At 38.9% G+C, this 20,423-nt stretch overlaps 1 protein-coding gene across 1 annotated transcript in view; it reads right to left on the reverse strand.

The window, feature by feature from the left end:
• PTPRN2 (protein tyrosine phosphatase receptor type N2) overlaps window positions 1–20,423 on the reverse strand; it is a 612,734-nt gene that overhangs the window by 67,591 nt on the left and 524,720 nt on the right. Inside the window, exon 14 of the mRNA XM_068146020.1 lies at window positions 15,293–15,487. Coding sequence (XP_068002121.1) covers window positions 15,293–15,487 — 195 coding nt within the window. The remainder of the gene's footprint in view (window positions 1–15,292; window positions 15,488–20,423) is intronic.

Raw genomic sequence — 20,423 nt, forward strand, 5'->3', positions numbered from 1 at the left:
AAGGAAATGTAGCTAAGAAAGTAAACATTAAAAAAATTTAGAATGCTTATTATGAAATATTTACTCTACCTGTCCCTCTAAATATAGCAAAGGATAATGAAATTCACCCTATAAAGAATCCCTTTGCAAGGATTATCAGCTACTTAATGGTGTCTTCTAGGTCTTAAAATACAACCACCTCCATTCCCTCCTCCTTACCCCCTCTCTTGAAATCTAAATTATGTCTATGAAGTTTCACCCTTGCAATTACTTTGCTTTAAATAAACCTCAACAAAAAGGAGAAGATGATTACCGTAAAAGGAATATAATTTGCTCCCTTACAATCTCTGCATTTCTATAGCTCCTTCTGTCCAACTGTCTGAAAGTACTCACATTACTTGTGCAGGAGAGCAAGTACCATTGCTGCTGCACAGATGGGAAATGAAAAGGCAGAAACACTGAAGTGAATTTCCCAGGATCACAGAACATGTTCCTAAGACACCTTTTTTGCAGGGAAATTCAGGACTCACGTCTTCTTGATCTCTGTTTCTTCCCTTTCCCAAGATCATGTTTATAGCCAGGACTAAAGGTCATGAAACTTTTATGAATCCACACATGATAACATTTTTCTAATCAGAGCATACCAAATGTTCTGCATTTAAAGGAATTAGAATAGGTTTGAGGTTTTAGTTTAGAAACACAGGCTTTAGGTGGTTGAGGAGTAGAGGGATTTAATTTACACACATGTGAGATTGTTTATACAAAGAGGTGCCAAACTAAATAATAAAGATTTAAACAACCAATTAGCCAAAATCAGTTTCCAGGCTTTCTGTACTTCTTATGACAAATTTCATGATTAGAAAAAAAAACCTTAAATAATAAATAGCCTGTAAGGAAAGGAAGAAGGTTATTTCCAAAAATGGAGGGCTAAAGCTCTTAGCCAAATACTGCCTTTTTGTTGTTCTTTTTTTTTTCCCCTCCCCCACAGCGTGGGATATGTTGTAGCATTTCTCAAAATGAAAAATAAATAAATAAATAACTAAACCAACCCCCAAACCTCCCCATTAAAGACAGCTCTGCGGTATAGAAACCGACACCAAGGATTATGGCAGCCGAATTCGACAAGTGAGACATTTTGGGAAGCAGTTCTGGTAGTTTTGTTAAAAAGTAAAAGGGCAAGCTACAGAGCTGAATAAAAATAAGGAAAAAAAAAAAAAAAAGTAGTAGAAAACTTGGAAGGATATATGCAGATCAAGTCCTTTAACACTGTGATAAACATTGGCACCCAATTCCATCCTCACAGGAAATTGCTATTTTCTTCTTAGACATTAAGCCTGTTTTTTCAGATGATCCCTTCTTCTCACTTCATGTTTTTTTTAAACTATTGGTTTGAACACCATACCAGAAGTGAAGACATATTTATGCTTCATTTATATGCCTGCTAATGATGCTGTATATCTGAAATGAAAACTTCAAAAATATATTCCTACTCACTAATTGCCTAGATGAAAACACAAACCTGAATCCGCTGCGTTCTTCCCCTCCAAACCCCGCTAACTCAATTAAGCATCTAAATTTGGGCTCCCGCTTGGGCACTGTATTTGCAAATTTAGGTTTTAGTGAATTAAAGTCTGTGTTTCTTTTCAGAGCCCTTGTACAGTCATCTTCATTTACTATATATAAAAATTACCAGGAGATAAATATAGGATTCTGGAAACGTCATGTTTAAAAATAATCTCCTCTTCAAGCGTGGTCAAGTTCTTCAGAGATAATGAGACTAGGAAAACCCAGGCAACCGTGACCAAGTACATCAAAGTGATACAGCACAAGATATGATTTATGGATAGTCTGGCAAATTGTACCTCTGCTAGACAGTGGCCATCTTGAGGGTAGAAAAGAAAATATTATTTCTACAGACATAACATCGCTGATAGAGCAAAGGGATAAGCGGTAATACTCTTAAATATGTGAACAGAAGTGAAAAGGCGCTTCGCCAGCAGTAAACTGACACACAATGCAAACCCCTCTGCTCTTCAGTGGTTTGTTGTTTGCTTGCTTGCTTGTTGTTTTTTTTTTTAAGGGTAGTGAGAGTTTGCACATGAACACACATTGAGCTTGGTGTGAAAACTGAGAACATGCAATGTGAAATCCAAGAGGTCTTTCAGTCCACTCTCTACCCACAGCCTAGCAGCAGAATATGCATAAGGACAAGTGAACTTATGGCCACCTGTGAGAAAAAGCATGGAAACAGAAGACTGAATAACCAGCCTTTTCCTTAGAAAACTCCTTAACAGTCAGGGGCAGGAAATGTCAAACTCCCCAATCATCCTCAACAGTCAAATCCTTGGACTCAAGATCATTTGGGAACCATGTCTCCAGCCTAGGAAGTTCCATGTTTGCACAGCAGAAACAAAATCCAATTAGACTAAATGACAGTGAGGACAATAAATAGTGAAGAAACTTTTTCCACAAAAGTACTTTCAGGAATTAATAGAGATGACTGTTGGAGAAGACATGCCTGATTTCTGCCCTGATCCTTCCATGTCACACACAGGAACCAGTTGAACCAACATGCAGCAGGAGACAGCAGCACTGGCCATGAGAAACATGCAGCTGACATCTACCCAGTTTCCAGATCCAGAGGAAGTGTCCCATTTTTTAGGTATCCTTTTATCTATGCTCCATGGGTTTTTCAGCTGAAGGTGGCCTAGCTCAGTGATTCTCAAGCTCTCAAATATTTTTCTCATGAAAGCACTCAAAAGGGATTGTGAAGTGATGGTAGAAAAGCTTTAGAAGTGTGTAAGCTGAAGACATCCTACCTACTCCTGGGACTCTTGGGTTTCCATGGAAGCCAATAAAGGATAACACTGACAAAGGGCAAAGTAAGATCAAGAGAAAGACAATGTGAAAGAGGTCAGAGAAAAAGAAACCAAAGAAAAACAGAGGTCAACAAAGAAGTGAAATGATGCAAGATGACACTTTAGTGCAAAGAAAGAAAATCAGAAAACCAAACAAACAAACACACACCAACCAACAACCCAGAACACAGCAAATGAAGAAAATGCTAGGGGAAGAAGTGAATTTTGATCATAACTTGTCAACAATTTCTCTTGCACTGTTTTCTCTTCCTTGGAACACTTCATATGCTGAAGCAAAGAAAAAAATATTGAGTGGTAGCAGTAGTTTTGAGTAGACAATGCATGTACAGCTTCCTGCTAAATAGAAGGAAAAAAGGAAATTAAAGAGCCTAAAAGTCAGTGCATGTGTGCGTGTGCATGTGTGTGCGATAGCTAAGGATGGAGCAATTGGGGAATAAACTCTTAAAGAAAACTGCTATCAATTCAGGAGACACTCAGAAAATTAGTAGATGGCATCCTTTTCCACCATAGGGCTAACTAACTATAGTCTGCACATCCTGTTTGGTTTTCACAAGCTTGTCCAATGTGTATTTAATATCCTCCAGACAGATCTCCAAATATAGAAGCGTTTGCTCTTCGATAATGAGGCCAAAACTATACTCATGGAATCAAATCTGACAAACTCAAGTACAGAACTCCTTTATACTTTCATGTCATACTTTCGTGTCTTAAAAAAGACTAATGAGGGACCAAAAAAAAAAAAAAAGGGAGGGGGAGGGGGCAAAAATATTACCCTTTGATAGGATCCTTTTTTTTCTTTTAAAGCAAATACAATTAGTTGTGAGAGAGCAGAGCACTGGGATGCCAGAGAATGGAGGTCTACTCTTGGCTCCACTTCTGACCTTAAGGTTATCCTTGGTCAAGACAGTTCCTTGTCTGTGCCTGAGCTTCCTAGACTAAAAAGACAAGATAATGATATTGACCTTTAAAGAGAGCTTTGAACCTACTGATCAAAAGTGCTGTGTAAGAGTTGGATTATTATTATTTTGGTTACTGAAGTGAGTTGAAAGGCCCCCGACAACTTTAATCAAAATTTCTTCTATTAGGCTCCAGAATCCTACTGAAAGGCAAAGTTTCTTGACATTCAGCTGCAAGAATACACCCATGGTAAGTCCAAGCCTCACACATATCCACATATCCTCACATACTGCAGTTTTCTTGAATCCAGCAGGACTTTAAAGGCGAGGGGGGGAAGGAAGGAAGGAAAAAAAAAAAGTAATTTCTGGACTCCCAGAAGAAATAATGGATTAGGCACCATTAGTATATTCACTATGTTAATGGTAATGAAATTATTTTTATACATATACACAGAGAAAAAGTGATTTTGTAATGAAAGTGCTTCTTCAGGTAGTGCTACTGTACACCATTTAACAACTACTATGTTTAAGTTAAAACTCCTTTGATTCTGTCTGATAAATGAACATGCACTCTGGCAATTTTTGCTACAGTTCCACTTTGTCTGCAAGATTGTCGCAGAGAAGCACGCACAGGATTACAGATACAAGGTCAATTCTGTAACCTGTAATATTCTGAGTGAACGCAATGAAGTTCCAACATGGCCCACACAGGAGTAAAGCTTGGAGTAATCTCATAGCAGAGCAGGTATGTGAGGATTTACTGTGTGAATCATATCTTTATACAAAATTCATCTAGCCACACAAATAATGTATTAATCAAATCACTGAAATGATCTCTTATCTGTTCTGCTGGTAAGATTTGTCACTGGCAAAGATGTGTGATGTCTCTTACAGTAGCTTTGGGTTTTTTTTCCACAGTAATGGGACAGACACAGGCAAATAATAGTGTTCCTCGCATACATCTCTCCTCTAGTACTCATGGGACTGAGACCACTGCAAATTAAATTTTGTAAATTAGCACTGCTTTGCTTTTCACCATTTATGTCACTGTATAATTGTAATTTCCTCTTCCTGAGGAGCAAAGCCAACCTTGTCGGCTTCATTTCTACATTCATGTACGAGACGAAAATTGCAAACATTGCAAGGAGAAGTTTTACAATTTGAAATGCCAAGGAGTTTTTCATTAACACTTCAAAGATGTTTAGATTATACCACTGCTCACAAATATTTATCCATACTTATATGAGGGTACTGTTGCTGTGCATGGTATTTGTATACCAGTATACGTGTGGGTATAAAACGCCCACCACTGAATACTCATCTCGGCACATGACACTGATAAAAGTATATGAAAAGAGAAAAGAAGCCATTATTTACAGAAATGAAAAGGCCTAGCTAAACATGAAGTAACATTGCTGCTAAACACAATCATAGATTTTTTTTCTGTGTGATTAAAAACATCACCAAAGTCTAGGGCCTGACTCTGACCAGGCTGAGCTGTGTGCAGGAACAGCCTTTCAGTACTCAGGTTTTTCTGCTGTGGGTTTTTTGTCTGTTGTGTTCTCAGCAGACATCTTCACTTTGGTAAGATAGATAGTGAGCTACCATCCTGCCACACGTTCCAGGAATATGTGAACAGAAGCAGCTCAGCATCAGCTCACACATGAACAGCCTTAGCTCCCATAAAATATTCATTCATTTAAAAAATATTTGCACCCTGCTGCCAAACTTAGACAAATTCATAGGGAGCTTCAGAAAATAGCTGTTTTAATAGTAAATGATGTTCCAGAAACCTCTTTCAGGCTAAACACTCTCGTCAAAATTATTTTAATAAGAAAGATTAACAATTTCAACATTAGCTGCTAATCCCCTTTCATTTGAAACTGTGCTGATAAAATTCTTTGCTTGTCATTCAAATAGTAAGTAATAATTATAGATTTGGGGCCTCCATCTCTTGCTTCATTAATAGTAAATTGCATGGAAGTCTGAAGCATAAAGTCAGCTTTGATACATCTCAAAATGCAATTTCCATAGCTTTCCTTAGCTATGTACAATTAATTACAGAGTTAATAAGGGGAATATGTTAATGAAAGGGAAATTATTCACTCAGACCACCTGGTCTTATCAAATTTCTTTAATACGTTTCCTTCTTTCTGTGAATTTGGATGACAGCAAGAACACAAACCGCGGTGTGCATTGCTAGTCCTTCAGTGTTTTTATTTGGAACCAGCTAAAGTTCACTTAAAGTATGGAAAAAAATTTTGAAGAATTAAGTAACTGACTATATTTGTTTTCTCAAGCTCCTTTTTAATGCCAAGATAAAAATGCATAAACAGCTTCATAATTAACAAGACTTTTCAATGCTCAGAGTATAAATATAATGTGTCTGACAAGGAGACATTGACATTCTTTGTTATTTTCTTTTTAGAAATGTGCTGCCTGTGCACATATTTAATAAAAGAAGGATAGAAACATCCTTTGATTCACTACACTCTGACCACTACTAGAGCACAGTTGCTATGTGCAGTAAGGTTGCTAGATGTTCGTAGGAATGTTTTGGATAGTCCAAACAGCCTAGCCAGAAGGAAGCAAGCTTGAAAACAATGCAGTGGCGATTCATGGTCAGAGAAGCAGTTTTTTAAAGACATGTCAAATCCAGAAACCAACCATCTTCAACAGGCAGTAATGAATTTACTACTAAGCATACTGAGGACAGAAATGTTTCAGGACCTGGACACCAGCCCTCATAGCCATTCCAAATAGAAAAGGGCAGAGAATAATTCCCACAGCATGCTTGGAGGAAGTGTACGTAGAATAGAATCAGTGGTGCCTGTGAACAGTTTGCCACCCCTCCCTTCTATTTTCAGTTCAATCCAATGGTGCAGCAAGCAGCCAGAAACAAGAGGCAACTTGTAAACGTCCCCTGCAATGAATAAGGTTTTCTTGGCCAGCTGGGCAACCTGTAGCAGTATAGCACACAAGTTTAAGACAACATGACAGTATTGAGGGAAAGCTACTAGTTAGGAAAAAAATGAAAAGATATTACTCAAGTCTGAAACAAATGAAGAGTTATATAAAGGAGATAAATTTATAGGAAAAATACATTTATCATGTAGGCATAGTGGAGGAGGGATGTAATATTTGAGGGTGGTAGACTTTAACCTTATCTGGTTTTGACTAGAAATTGTCATAGTCTTCCTTCATGAAACAGCAAAGCACTATGTCATCTATAAGTGAACTCCACAGGTTATTTTAATATTTGTGTCCTTATTTAAAAATGTTTCCACAGCTGCCTCGTGGGTGCATATGCAAAATTGGATCATCACAGGAGCGTTCTGTCTGTATCCTACACATAAATTTTCCACATACCACCCAAATTCTGATACTTTATTCACAAAACACTGCCAAGTTAAGGTCTAAACCCAGAAAGAGTTGCAGAAAGAAAAGTGTATACTTTTTTTTTTGTATCTTACCCTGAAGATGAACATAAACAGACTTTGTTGAATCAATGAAAGGATTAAACTGCCTTCATTACCCAGAGCATCTTAACCAGACCATTTCCAATACTATCTTCTGGTGTAGCTCACATGAAGAGAAGAAGCTCTCAAAAATACCACTGGGTATCTTAAACTGCAACTAGTGTAACCATGCACAAACACAGCCCCAGCGTAACGTCTCTTTGTAAGTAACACGAGTAAGTTCTAGTTTCATCCTGAAGTGATATATGTTCTTAGAAGCTCTGAAGTTGTAGTCCCACTTACCACGTCATTTAATCTTAGTGGTGCATCATGTCTCACAACCTGTGTGAGACATTTCATTACACCTCAGCGAGCCAAAACTCATCTTCTCACATCTGCCACCAGCTTGGAAATACTCTGTAACATGCATTACCAAATACTCTATAATGTGTATTATCATATTGGGCCTTCTGCCTAAGAAGTGTTCGTGAACCACCCTCTTTCTAGAGTTGTTCTCCTTCCAAATAGGAATTTCCACCTGTTAGATTGAAAATATGGTTTTCTACAACGGGTTATCAATGACTTAGTGGATGATGTGATCATGCACAATAGGACAAATACAGCAGAGTGCTTCATTACTGAGCATGTGTTTGGAGCCAAAAGATAAGGCCAGTTGCTTCCTGGCCAAGGGTTCTTCTCTCTGCCACCAACCAGAGTCTCAGAAGCAGCTGAGGTCTCACTAACAACCCTTATCTTCAATATGAAGTATCAAACCAGATTTTTTCATTAAGTGACCTCATAGCATCTCTTCCTACTTGCTACAACTGGTATTTTTTGTGCCTTGACATTACCTGGGTGCTCTCTAGAAACCGTAAAATTCTGGGAGAAGCAGAAAAAAAGTTCAGATGACCACTTAGTTTTGTTTCAGCCATGGCAATGACCCTTTCTTATTACTTTGTGCAAATAGTTACATAAGCTAGTTTTGGGTCATGTATTTCTCCCAATGTAATGCTCTTATAATTAGTACTCTAGAATATTAATAGAAATATTTTCTTCATCTTGCAACTAAAAGCCTTAGGGAATGATCTAAGGTGGCTAAAAGTGTTCAACCAAAGCAGCTTAAACAAAGCTGGAATAAATACCTCACAGCCAAACAACAGACTGAGATGTAGTCACAGAAATTTGGGGAGTTATTTCTAGTTATGAATATATTTGAGGAAAACAACTGAGGGGGAAGAATTTGGGGGGGGCGGGGGGGGGGGGAAGTGGGTTGACATTAATTGCATAGCATGTTCAAGAGGAATGTTTTCCTTGATTTAATACTGTCTTGGTAATTGTCATTATTTCCTAAGGACCATTCAACCAGATTAATATAGAAAAAGGGAAGCACCTGGACATGAAACAAATCAAAAGGGAAGAATCAAATGGTAACCTGTTCATGAACATTTTTGCTGAGTTTTACTGATGAAATCTATGTAGTACATATGCCCATTTATTTGATTTATGGCTCTATTAGTAGATTTATTTTCAGCATCTTATGAAGAAAAGATGAATGACTTGGACTGTTTAGCTTGGGGAAGAGAAGACTGAGGAGGGATCTTATCAATGCTTAACAGTATCTAGAGGGTGAGTGTCAACAGGACAGAGCCAGTCTCTTTTTCAGTGATGCCCAGCAAAAGGCAAGGGACAAACAACACAAACTGGAACACAGCAAGTTACAGCTGAACATAAGGGGAAAAAAAAAAATCCTTATTTTGAGGGTGCCAGAGTACTGGTGAGGTTGTAGAGTCTCCTCCTCTAGAGATATTCAAAACCCATTTGGACATGTCAACCTGTTCTAGATGAACCTTCTTTAGCAGGAGGGTTGGACTAGATGATCCCCAGAAGTCCCATTCAACCCCCACCACTTTGTGATTCTGTGCTGCAATGAGACTTTCTGCAATTTTCCTTTTTTTCCACAGTTTTCCTTTGTTCCTGTATCTCAAGCCCTGGCTTTAAACAAAGAGAGAGAAGTGTTTCAAAGTAACTTGAACATTTAGGGTGGAAAACCAAAAAAATAAAAGGCAGATGTAAGTGCCAGTTCATCTGCAGATGATCTTTCTGGAGAAAATCATCTCCACTTGTCCCTAAACACACAACTCAGGGAGAGAAGGCTAAAATCTTTCCCATCCTCGGTATTTATGTCTTCTATGAATATTGGCTGTTTTGTCATTGAGTAATGCAACACACAACAGCCTTTTCCCTTGTGAGTCCTCTCGCCTGACTGTTTATGATGAAATGGCCTTTAGGGCCAAAGCCTTCCCGGGCTTGCATTTCATGAGATGCCTACAACTATTTATACTGGCAAAGTTGAAAGATAAGTTGGGATTTACATCCACTTAGCAAGCATGTGTAAGGAGTTTGTTCATTTAGCTAAACTCTGCCACTGTCTTCCTTCCCTTTCCACGTGAGAGAGGAATTTTTGATTAGTTTTCTCAGTTGTAAGCTTGTTTTTAAACAGAGCATTTCTATTCCTGAAATTCATAAAGACCTAAAGAGAAATTACTGGTGCTAGAAGGAAATGGTGAAGAAAGAACAGTATTTGCAAACCAACTAAATAATCAAACAGCATATAATTGTGACAAAGACCTTGGTTTTGGTACCTGCAGTCCTCACCTTTGTCCCTGATAGCATTAATCACTTCTGCAGCATGTGTCCCCAGGCAGTGCACTGCACTCACATACCCTGCACCATGCTCCTTTGCTCAGGAAATGTTTTCTGTGTATATAGATTAGCTCAAGGTGGAAAGTACACCTGCAGCTAGCACAGTGCTATTGGTCCTCACAGACTGGAGTTTCTCTATTTATTTATTTGCTTTGAGACTAAAACCAAGAGGTTTCTGTAAAACATGGCTGCTTAGGATTTAACAAATAATTTTTCCTGTTGGAATATGTCCTCTGTCACACAATTCCCCACTCTTCCACATTAAAGACAAATCTATAGAAGCTACCCCTTAGAGTCAGTTTCAAACATAGTCTATTTTAAAAGATGAGGAGTGAGGGAAAATTGCTTAGAAACCACAAAAATGTTATGCAAAGGATACAGGACACCAGGTCAACCACCAGGTTCAACATTGCAAACTATTCCCTGCATATTACCCTTCACTATCCCACAGCAATCATGCCAACATTAAAACATCATTCAACGCAAAAGTCAGCATCTTGGATTTAACTGATTTCCCAGCAGCAGGTCTCTGTCCCATGTCCCCCAGTTTAAATTGCATCACCTGTGTTCAGGTGCCCCAAAACTTTCTTATGACACTTCTTTAAGTGGAAAGTCCTTTTGGTTTTGGAGGCATATTGCCAAATACAAAGGGATCAAGTGGACTTACACGTCCCAGATGCAATGCCTTAAATTTCAGTCTCTAGTTCATTTGTTTCCTATGTCTTGCTCGGCCCAGATATAAACCTTTCTTCTCCTTCTGAAAAGTACAGTACTTCCAAATTATCACAGGCTATTATTATTTCCAGTGCATATAGTAGTTTCATACCCTCAGGGAGAAGACTTCTCAGACTTCCAGCATAAACTGAAATAGTACTGAAGAGGACCTTTTGTAAATTCCCAGTTTCCAATATTCTAATTTTTATATGATGTTCCAAATTTTATACATCTCTCTTTATAAGGTAAAAAACAAAACAACAACAAAACCACACACACACAAAAAAAAAAACCCCAAACAGAAAATAATTTCTCCTTCTACAAATTCCCTCTCTATGGTACTCAGATAATAACCCCCAAATCCATCAAAAGCATACACTCCCTCCCTGCAGTACTGCTATCCATTTAAAAACTCATAAAAGATTATAATTATTTGAACCAAACAAGCGTGGCAATATACAAAGCAGATGTGGAATCCAATCTACCTAACTTATGTGCTGAACTTGTCCTTCAGCACTAACAAAAGAGAAGCCTTCATCTGAGCTGCAGATGTCAATGGGATGGTGCAGGCACAACAGGAAGCCTCCCAAGAGAAATCCACTCTTTGCTGAATTATCTGGAGACCTTCAGAGCCACCCACTCACTTCGCCAACTAAAAAGGGAATTTATAGATTGAAGTCAAAATTGCTTCATTAAGTGCCAGAAATGTAGGTCTACGTTAGAAGCCCAAGTTAGGGAGATTAAATCACTCCTAGACACCTTCAAATCCCTCTTGGTTTTCTTGTTGGACTTCAAGAGGAAAAGTTGCAATTTATTAGGGCTTCTCTTGGCACTTGAAATGTCCATGTACATGTGTGAGTGAAGTGGATGAAAATGTAGTTCCAAGTTCTTGCTCTTTTCCTTGCTATGACCTTCTGAAAAGCAATTTTTCTTTCCTTGCAAAACCAACAGTGACTGAAATGAGGGCACTTTGTTGTTGTTCTTGCTGAAACCAGCCAGTCAGCTCCACAAACATGACTGCATAAAACATGCTCTTCTAATTACACTTTCCAAAGTGCTTGAATCTTTCAGAAAGACAGAATCAAAAAGTGCCATATGGGCCATCCTCCTGCTATAAATGTGAGGAAAGAGAACGTGAAAAGGAAAAAAAAAAAAAGCTCTGCATGTTGTTATTGCTGTCCTTCTGGGCCTCCTGAGTCCTCCCTGCTTCCTCCTGCCAACAGCACAAACTACCTCATGCTCCTGTCAGCAGTGCAGAGACAGAGCTTTTGCTGCATAGGAAAGTGGCAGAAACGTCAGATTTTTCCCTTTGAAAGACTGGTTTCAGACTAAGTGAGGAAACTGCCCCACAGCCAGATGGGTCTCTCCAGACCTTGAGTCCTATAAACAATGGGCTAATCCCATGTAGCAACTCCTCTAGCAAAACAGTACCTGTGGCCAACCACTGGTTTCAGACTAAATGAGGAAACTGCCCCACAGCCACATGGGTCTCTCCAGACCTTTACTCCTATAAACGATGGGCTAATCCCATGTAGCAACTCCTCTAGCAAAACAGTACCTGTGGCCAACCACAGGTTCAAATAAACCCCAAGCTGAGGTAGGTTGGACATCGCTTCAGGTATGACCCGCTGGCATTTTCCAGCAAATTAAGCAGCTTTAACCAGAAATGTTTCTGACCAACACTACCTCTGAGCAAGACTACATGGAGTCCTTCAGAAGTTGCAGACCCATTTAATCTAAGCTGCTTTCATTAAAGATATATTCTCTTTATACATCAAAATAAAATATTTCCTGCTGCCCCTTCATATAGCAACCCATTGTTTTATTTTCTTGGGGGGGGAGGTCCTGGCATCTGACTGAAGAACCCTAACTCAGATTAATTTATACTTTGCTACACAGAGTACAGCTTAAAAATACATCTGCAGAGCTGCAAGTACACTCACCCTGAAAAGCATATGGCATTTCCCATTTTTATTTGGCCCCTTGCTAATATTACTCACTTTTTAGGCACTGAAAGCTTTTTTTGTGTGAAAAATATCTAAAAAATTAAAAATATAAGATTGTGGCAGCAGGAAATAAGAGGAACTGGAAAACTTGTTGTATTGAATGCCTTAAAAGTTGCAAAGTGGCCCCTTGCTCTCCTCCACTTGTAGCTGCAAGGGCAAGGGGAGGAAAAGCTCATGTCAGGTGAGCCTTGTCTATTGCTGAAGTCCAACAAGCCACTGCATCTCCAGAGACAGGGAAGTTCAGGCAAAGAAGGTATTACAAATACCTGCATTTAATTTTGAGCAAACATAAATTGGGGCAGCTCTCTGGTTTCAGTGTGACCCACGATGACACAAAACATGAACATTTCTGATCAAGTCCTATCATCTGCTTCAGCGCTGCAGCTGAGTGATACTGATCTTTCCATGTAAACCCAACCTAGCTTCACCTCCAGCATATCTTGAATTTATGGTTTAACTACTTCCCTTAAGTAAACATCCCACTGTCTGCCTGACCTGATATCCAGGCTAAACACATCCTTTTGATTCTAACCCATATTTTCTTCCTAATTGTATCACTGGCGTCCATTAAGAATGATTTTCCCCAGCCTGTATTTCAAAGCACCCAGGCAGACTCCCCTGAATCACTGATTTTTGTTTGTTCAGTTTAGACTAAACAAATTAACTATTTTTACTCTCTCTGTGTGGTTTGTACTCTCAAGACACTATAGCATTTCTTTCACCCTTCTTTGAAGTCTCACCATCTAAGGTATAACATGTGCAGCTAGATAACTAACATATGTATGAGTTCATCCAGGGTTAAACAGGATTGACTGAATTATGGACATTGAAGACCGTAAAAGTGATCTTGACCAATTTGCCTATTTTATAGATTTATTTATTGCCACACAAAGACAATTATTTCCTGCAATTTTACAGAAATTCCCAGGGCTAGAATAAGTGGTTCCCATATGCAACTTTCTCTCCTGTAAGCTTCATTCTGTGATTTCCCCACCCCCCACCCCCCAATACTATAACTGAAAACAATTTTGCTCAATTTAAAGTAGGTGAAACTGCAAATATTAAGTGTGTATTTCTGTCTGCACAGGAATTTTTTCTCTTGTTCCCATGTAAATGTATTGCCTTAGAACCTTATAACAGCAATTTGGACTTATTTTGAGGTTGGGCAATGGGGGGATGCTAATTTTTGGCTCAATCATTTTAGTTAACCGTGAAAGGAAATCTGGTGAATTTTAATTTTAGTGAGGCAAAAGTGAGATAACAAAAATGGTAACAAATGATCTTCTCTCAGGGGCACAATCCTTCCAAATTGCACTCGTATACCAGATTTCAATGTAATACTTAGTGCCCTCAAAGAGGAGCAAGAGACAGAGGAATAAAAATTTACTCAGGGTGAAATACTCTGAGGAAGCATCTACTTTACAATCCTGCCCTGCTTTTGCTCAGTTTTACAGCTGCCCTGATCAAGGCTGAAGGTCAGTATCTTGGCTGAGGTCAAACTAGCTCTTTGGGGTTTGTCTGCCTTCGTTCCTTTCTCCATTATGTGAGGTGGCTTATAAGAACTTGAAAAGTATCTAAGAAGATAGTACTTTCTAATAAAAATCCAAAGAAGAGAGAAAGAAGTTAGAAAATTATTACCCAAGAGTATGGTCTAGTGGAGAGTTTTCTGAGACACCCCACTGGTGAGTCTTGTCAGCAGTGCATAAATAAATCAACAGGGCAGTTTCCACAAGCACGGCAACACTACCACCTGGAAAGGGTGCTTACTTTAGACCAATCTTACTAATAAATAGCAGAAATCAAACATAGAATGCAAAATAGCACCTGACTCATCATCTTTACCATCATCTAACTTCTACTCAGGTAATTTCAGTGCACTCTGCAAAGACAGTTTAGATTTAAAGAAGGAGGAAAATAAGGCACAAAAATTTGGGAGATTACAGCCCTCCCAGCAGGACACCAACAGTAACAAACCAAGAAAAGCTGCAGCCTGTTCCAACCATCAGAATCTGACTCTAACATACACACAGACCTTCACTTGTCCATCTTCTGCACTGACACTGGTCACAAGTTGCGTTTGGAAGGAACCTAAGCTTTCCAATGCAGACTCCATCAATAGAGGATAATTTCAAACACAGAAGAAACCCAGTGTGGAATAAATTCAGCCAAGGACAACAAAAATAAGGCAAGGCTCAACATTCAGATCTGTTTTCATTTCCAAGAGTAATGGAAAACAAATTCCTCCATATCACTAATATTCTGTGGTGTTCTCAGCACAGATACTTCCACACATGATACACGAGAAAAATTGGCACAATGATCAGAAATTTAGTTGTCCAAGATGAGGTAAACATAAATTAAGAGGACAAAAGGACAACAGAGGGCTTATCTTTCCTAAAGCAAGTGCACTAACAACTTGTATGTCCAAGACCAAACAACATTCCCCAGAGAAGAAACAAAAGATATAAAGAAGTGGAAATAAAAATCCCTTTAGTTTTAATAATACAAAGCTAAGATTACCAACAAAGCTCAGGATTTTTTTTTTCACCCACGAAAAGACAGCTTTGTGCTCTTTAAAAGTTCTCTCTTCCAAAAACTGAGTGGGTACCTTAAATTCTGACAAAGTTCCTTCTGCCACAAAGAGAGAAACACCTTACCAAGATCATGTGACCGGTGGAGATGTCCATGTTGGACTGAACTGGCTCCTCACACCAGGATGATGTGCTGCTCCTGGCCGAGGGGCTGGGGATGGGCCCATCACTGAATTGTGAAGAGACGCTGTTTACTCGAGAAGCAGGCAGGGGCTCTGGGCGATCAGATGTTTTCACTGCCATGCGCTGACGGCATAGCTCCTAGAGAGAGAAAAAGGAAGAAACAACCCACAGTTAAGAGTAATTACAGGATGCAGTCTACTAAAGACATATGATTTACAATATGTTTCCAGGGCTGGAAGTGCTTTCCCCCTCACTGCAGTGATTTTGGGAGGCTGTCTGTTCTGTTAGGCACATCCACAAAGAAACAGTCAATGAAATTACTATGCGATGACTACCCTAACCTTTCAAAAGTGTAATTATGACTGCACACACATCTCCTTTTAGATAACCAAAAATATTATTTTGGAGCTTGACTTCTCTAACAGATAGCCTTTTTTCTCCCTAATATCACCCTGTGCTCTGCGAAACCACTTTTGAGCTGTGCAACCTCCTGAAGTTAATGGGGTTGCACAGGAGTAATTGAGAGCGCTGCTTGGCCCTGGATATGCAAACTCAGCAAGCTCAAGGCAACGGAATTGATGTGCTCTCCAGCATAAATCCTAGTTGATAGATGCCTCATTTCTCTTCATTAAAATAGCAAACTCACAACACTTCCTCCCTGATGTGGGGCAGAGAGGATGAAGAATGACATTAACGAAGAATCAAAGCAGAAATCTGTCACTGTATTGTTTAAGCAGCTTTGGCAAAGAAAGAAAATTCAAGCTATCACACATGCTAATGCAAGCCATGTTAAAACACCAAAATACATCACACTGGGAATATGCATTTACAGTTGCTCCCATGTGCAGAATTCACTCAAAAATACAGAACTCTGGTTAGGTAACAGAAAATCCTGCTGGTTAAAACCGACTCCTTACAGTATAAAATTCTGACTCTAATGGGGTAAACAGACCCACAGTCACACTGCCATTGTTATAATGCTTTTAGAATCAGTTATGTGTGGTGAAATCCCAGACAGTATAATAAAATTATAATTTTTTAACATATGTCTATTGTCCATGAGAGATACTTGGCTGCCTGTGGCGCACAGCAAGACCGGCTAGTCCCCAAGTATCTGGCCATATTGCACATGCGATGCGGTTACACATTTGTCTCAGATTACTCATTCTGCACAGACAAGTACTAAGAGCACAGTCTTCTGCCTCAGGCTAACAAAATAATACAGTCTGAAGAATTCACACTGTTGAAATGCCATGGCTTCTGTTTTCTTATTCATTGATAATATAGTTGCAGCCCAAGTGCCATCAGTAGGATGATCTGAAAATCCCCATATATCAAATGCAATAAAACCTTCTTTTCAGACAAGGGTTAGAAATACATTGTTAAGATGATGCTGTTGGGTTTGTTTCTTCTATTTTTTTCTTTACCCTGGTAAACTGTAGGACAGCATTTAAGTAAGCCCACTGCAACCATCATATTGAGTCTCATCTTGCCACCACACATCAAGGATTAAAGACCCCCTCCAAACATTTTCTTCTGCCAAAGCTTCTGTTTGACTTGCCATCAGAGATGCATATGTGGAATTTTACTGCTTTATGGTGCACAAAGTAAGATACAGTGAGAGAAAAATCTATTATCTTATATAAACAGGCAAAATTTTGTTCTCCAGTCAAACACAAGTCAACAGAACTTTGGGAAGTACAGATTGCCCATTGGAATGGGCTGCCTGAGGTGGTGGTGGAGTCGCCATCACTGGATGTGTTCAGGAGGAGACTTGATAGGGGGCTTGGTTGCATGGTTTAGTTGATTAGGTGGTGTTGGATGATAGGTTGGACAGGATGATCTTGAAGGTCTCGTCCAACCTGTTTTTCATTCTATTCTATTCTATTCTATTCTATTCTATTCTATTCTATTCTATTCTATTCTATTCTATTCTATTCTATTCTATTCTATTCTATTCCTCCTTGCATGTGGTGTCAGTTCTTGTAGTAACGGTTCAGACTGTCCCAAGTGAAACTGCTGTTGAACTCCATCGCTGCAATTTGTACATTTATTAATTTCATCCATGCCTTGTAAGAATTTCTCCAACTTTTATTCAAAGTAGGGGGGTTTCCACATTTGGCTACAATGTTTTCTGTCACTTGGTGCCTTTGCTCCTATTGACCTTAACAGGAAAAATATTAGGGGGGAAAAACAAACAAACCAACCAACCTTCAAAAATACTTTGAAATGGAGTTACCTATATTAGTGTTAGATAGGTCAGTTAAACTATCAGTATTAAAACAAAGACTTTTTAATATAGGAAAAAAATGGTTGTTTTGTTTGTTTTTAATTGTAAGGACAAAGAAACAAAAAAAATCCTCTCTCTTTTTCTCTGAAGGATCACACATGCCATAGGAAAAGACAGCAAGAGTCCAAAATGGCTATTACTAACCTCAGAACGACCTTCCAGTAAGTGCAATTTGAAATCCTTACTTTTAGCAGATTTTAGGAAAAATGTATCAGCATGGAGACTTTTTAGACAGAAAAATAAACCTAAAGAAAACCAAAATGTTCAAATATTTGGATATGAGACATTCTCCAAGGGACTGGCTCATTAGATCAGGCAAAAGCCTAATAAGTAAAGGTAGAAAAATATGTAGTCTACCACATAACTGATAAAGGGATGTATCTTCTGGCTTGCATGCCATGTGGAATAGATATGAATTTATTATATTCTAATAGACATCCTGCCACTTGACTCACCCCAGCCCTGTGCTAACAATAGCATTTGTACTCAAACAGGATCCTTGTTTTTAAGTTGATCTGTTCCTGCTGCTCATATCCTGCTTCAAGTCAAAATTCTCTGCTTTTACAAGTGGTTGCCTTGGAAAGGATTATAGACTTCTGCTAACATAAAAAGAATTGGCATCAAGTGAACTCCAAGAAATTAGTTTATGGGTTTTATGCAAAGGATAATGACAGAAGAAGCAATATTATAGCCAATTGGTTCTAGAGCAGATCAACCTCCATCTAAAATGTAGTATGTTACTATGAAATGTTGTTTCAAAATTAAGTTTAACATGGTCATGGTCCTCATGAAAGAAGGCAAAGTTCAGAAAGATAAAAAATAAGGTAATCTAATCTGAAATATCAACATATTTATTTCCTGACATATACAGAACCAATATAGTTATCCTCAGAACTGCTGTAGCTGTCAAACACCTTAACCAAAGCAACCACGTCACTGCACATGTCATACAAAATGTTTAATGTAAACAGGAAGGTCAAATCATAGTGGCAGCAAAACCACCACTGAATTTCTCAATTATTTTTTAAATCCCCAAGACAATGTGTTTCCCCCCCAACCTGTAAACAGAATCTTTTGTTTGTTTGCTTGAATTTATTTCTAGATTGCCCTAACAGCCCTTGACAGGTCTTCCTTCCTCAACTCCCAGCCAGCCCAGCCCAGGCTGAGGAACTTTCCCCATCCCCATGTGCGTGTCACCAGTCTCAGCATGCCTACAGCTTCTGCTTCTTCAAAGTCACCCCTCTGTTAGCCCAACCATTTCAACTCCTGGTTGGGTTTTCAGTCCACCACTGCAAGGATAGCACAGCTAACACTACCATGTATAAAACCTTTGATGTGTAGGCCATTCTGGGGAGTCAAATGAGACTTTTCATTATATGTGGACTAGGAAGGTTCAGTTCAGAGCTGGAAATGCCCAAATGTGGAGTCTGAGTTGGCTTCAACCTTGAGATGTTTGGCAATGTCTCCTTGCTACTGGGAGTAGCAGAGGCTTATTAACGTGTGGGGTGCTTCACACAAGGAGCTCTCAGGGAAACCCCATCTCTGGACGCTTAAAGAGGTGGCATCACTTCACAAGCACACAAAGTCCAAAGCGGTTAATACCCTCATTAATATGCTGCAGCCTGTTACTTGTAGACTTCTCTGCATGCTCAGGTATGCTTTTCCTCACTCTTCAAAATCTTTACTCTCATAAGCATTTAGTAAATCAGCCATCTACCAAAACACAATTAGAATTTAAACTTGACTAAAATGTCAAAGCTGCAAACAGCGAAAATGACACGAGCTGCATTTCTGAACAGTCTCAGCACATACACCATTAAAAATATTTTCTAAGAATGAATTCAATTTACTGCAGCACTTCTATATTTAGCTGAGTGGCTGAGGCTATTTCTGCTGTACTGCGACTCAGTAATGTCTAGCCATTGTTTGTGTATAGTTCGAGTGCCATTCTTCATTTAAAAACATCATTTACACCTAAAAAAGCAATCATAATGCATACAGTGAAATATGAAGAAATGATCCTCCTGACCCCTCAGGCTATGATCTAATGGATGGGTTGGACGTAAACATTTATTTAAAAGGTAATTTGAAGTTTATGACATTATTTCCCATCACATGGGGACTGCTATCATGCTGAAACACTTACCCTGTTTTTTATTTCCCCACATTTATTATCAAACTTATGTGGCAGTCACATGCAGTATATAATGGAAAAGTAATATCATTGTGTGACAAAAACTGCCATAACCAAGATAATATTCTGTAAATAATGTCCCCTTAAATGAGTTCAAAGTACAGCACAATGATCATCTGCAGAGGGCTTTTTATTTGAGACATAATTGATAACCTTAAACAAACCATAAACACTATTCTCAGGAAATCCCTGGACCTCTTCCAATGAGGTTTTAAAATGTCCCTAATATTTGGTTGTCCTCACCAAGACAGAGCGAGCACGAAGGAACAATAATTTCCTCAAGTACAACAAATGGATTTGCAAATCCATAGTCCATTTCTGAATGAACCACAGTGCAGTCTAAAGGTAGTTTATCCACATTTAAAGAAGGGCAATAAGACACTTAATACACTTAATGGACGACAACTCACAGGGAAGGAGAGCCAGCCTTGCCGCTCTGTTTTGTTTGACGGGTCTCTCAAAGAGATGACTAAGAAACTCCTCTTAATCAAGAAGACATCAAATCTGTTCAAGAACCCCCCAGATACGTGTCCAGGCCTGGCTTAGACCTGCTTATGGTCAGAAGTGTTAGACCACCTATTCTCTATATC

This window comes from Melanerpes formicivorus, unplaced genomic scaffold (genome assembly GCF_026170545.1).
Source record: "Melanerpes formicivorus ecotype bairdi unplaced genomic scaffold, bMelFor1.0.p_v2 SCAF_13, whole genome shotgun sequence".
In the NCBI taxonomy this organism is placed as follows: Eukaryota; Metazoa; Chordata; class Aves; order Piciformes; family Picidae; genus Melanerpes; species Melanerpes formicivorus.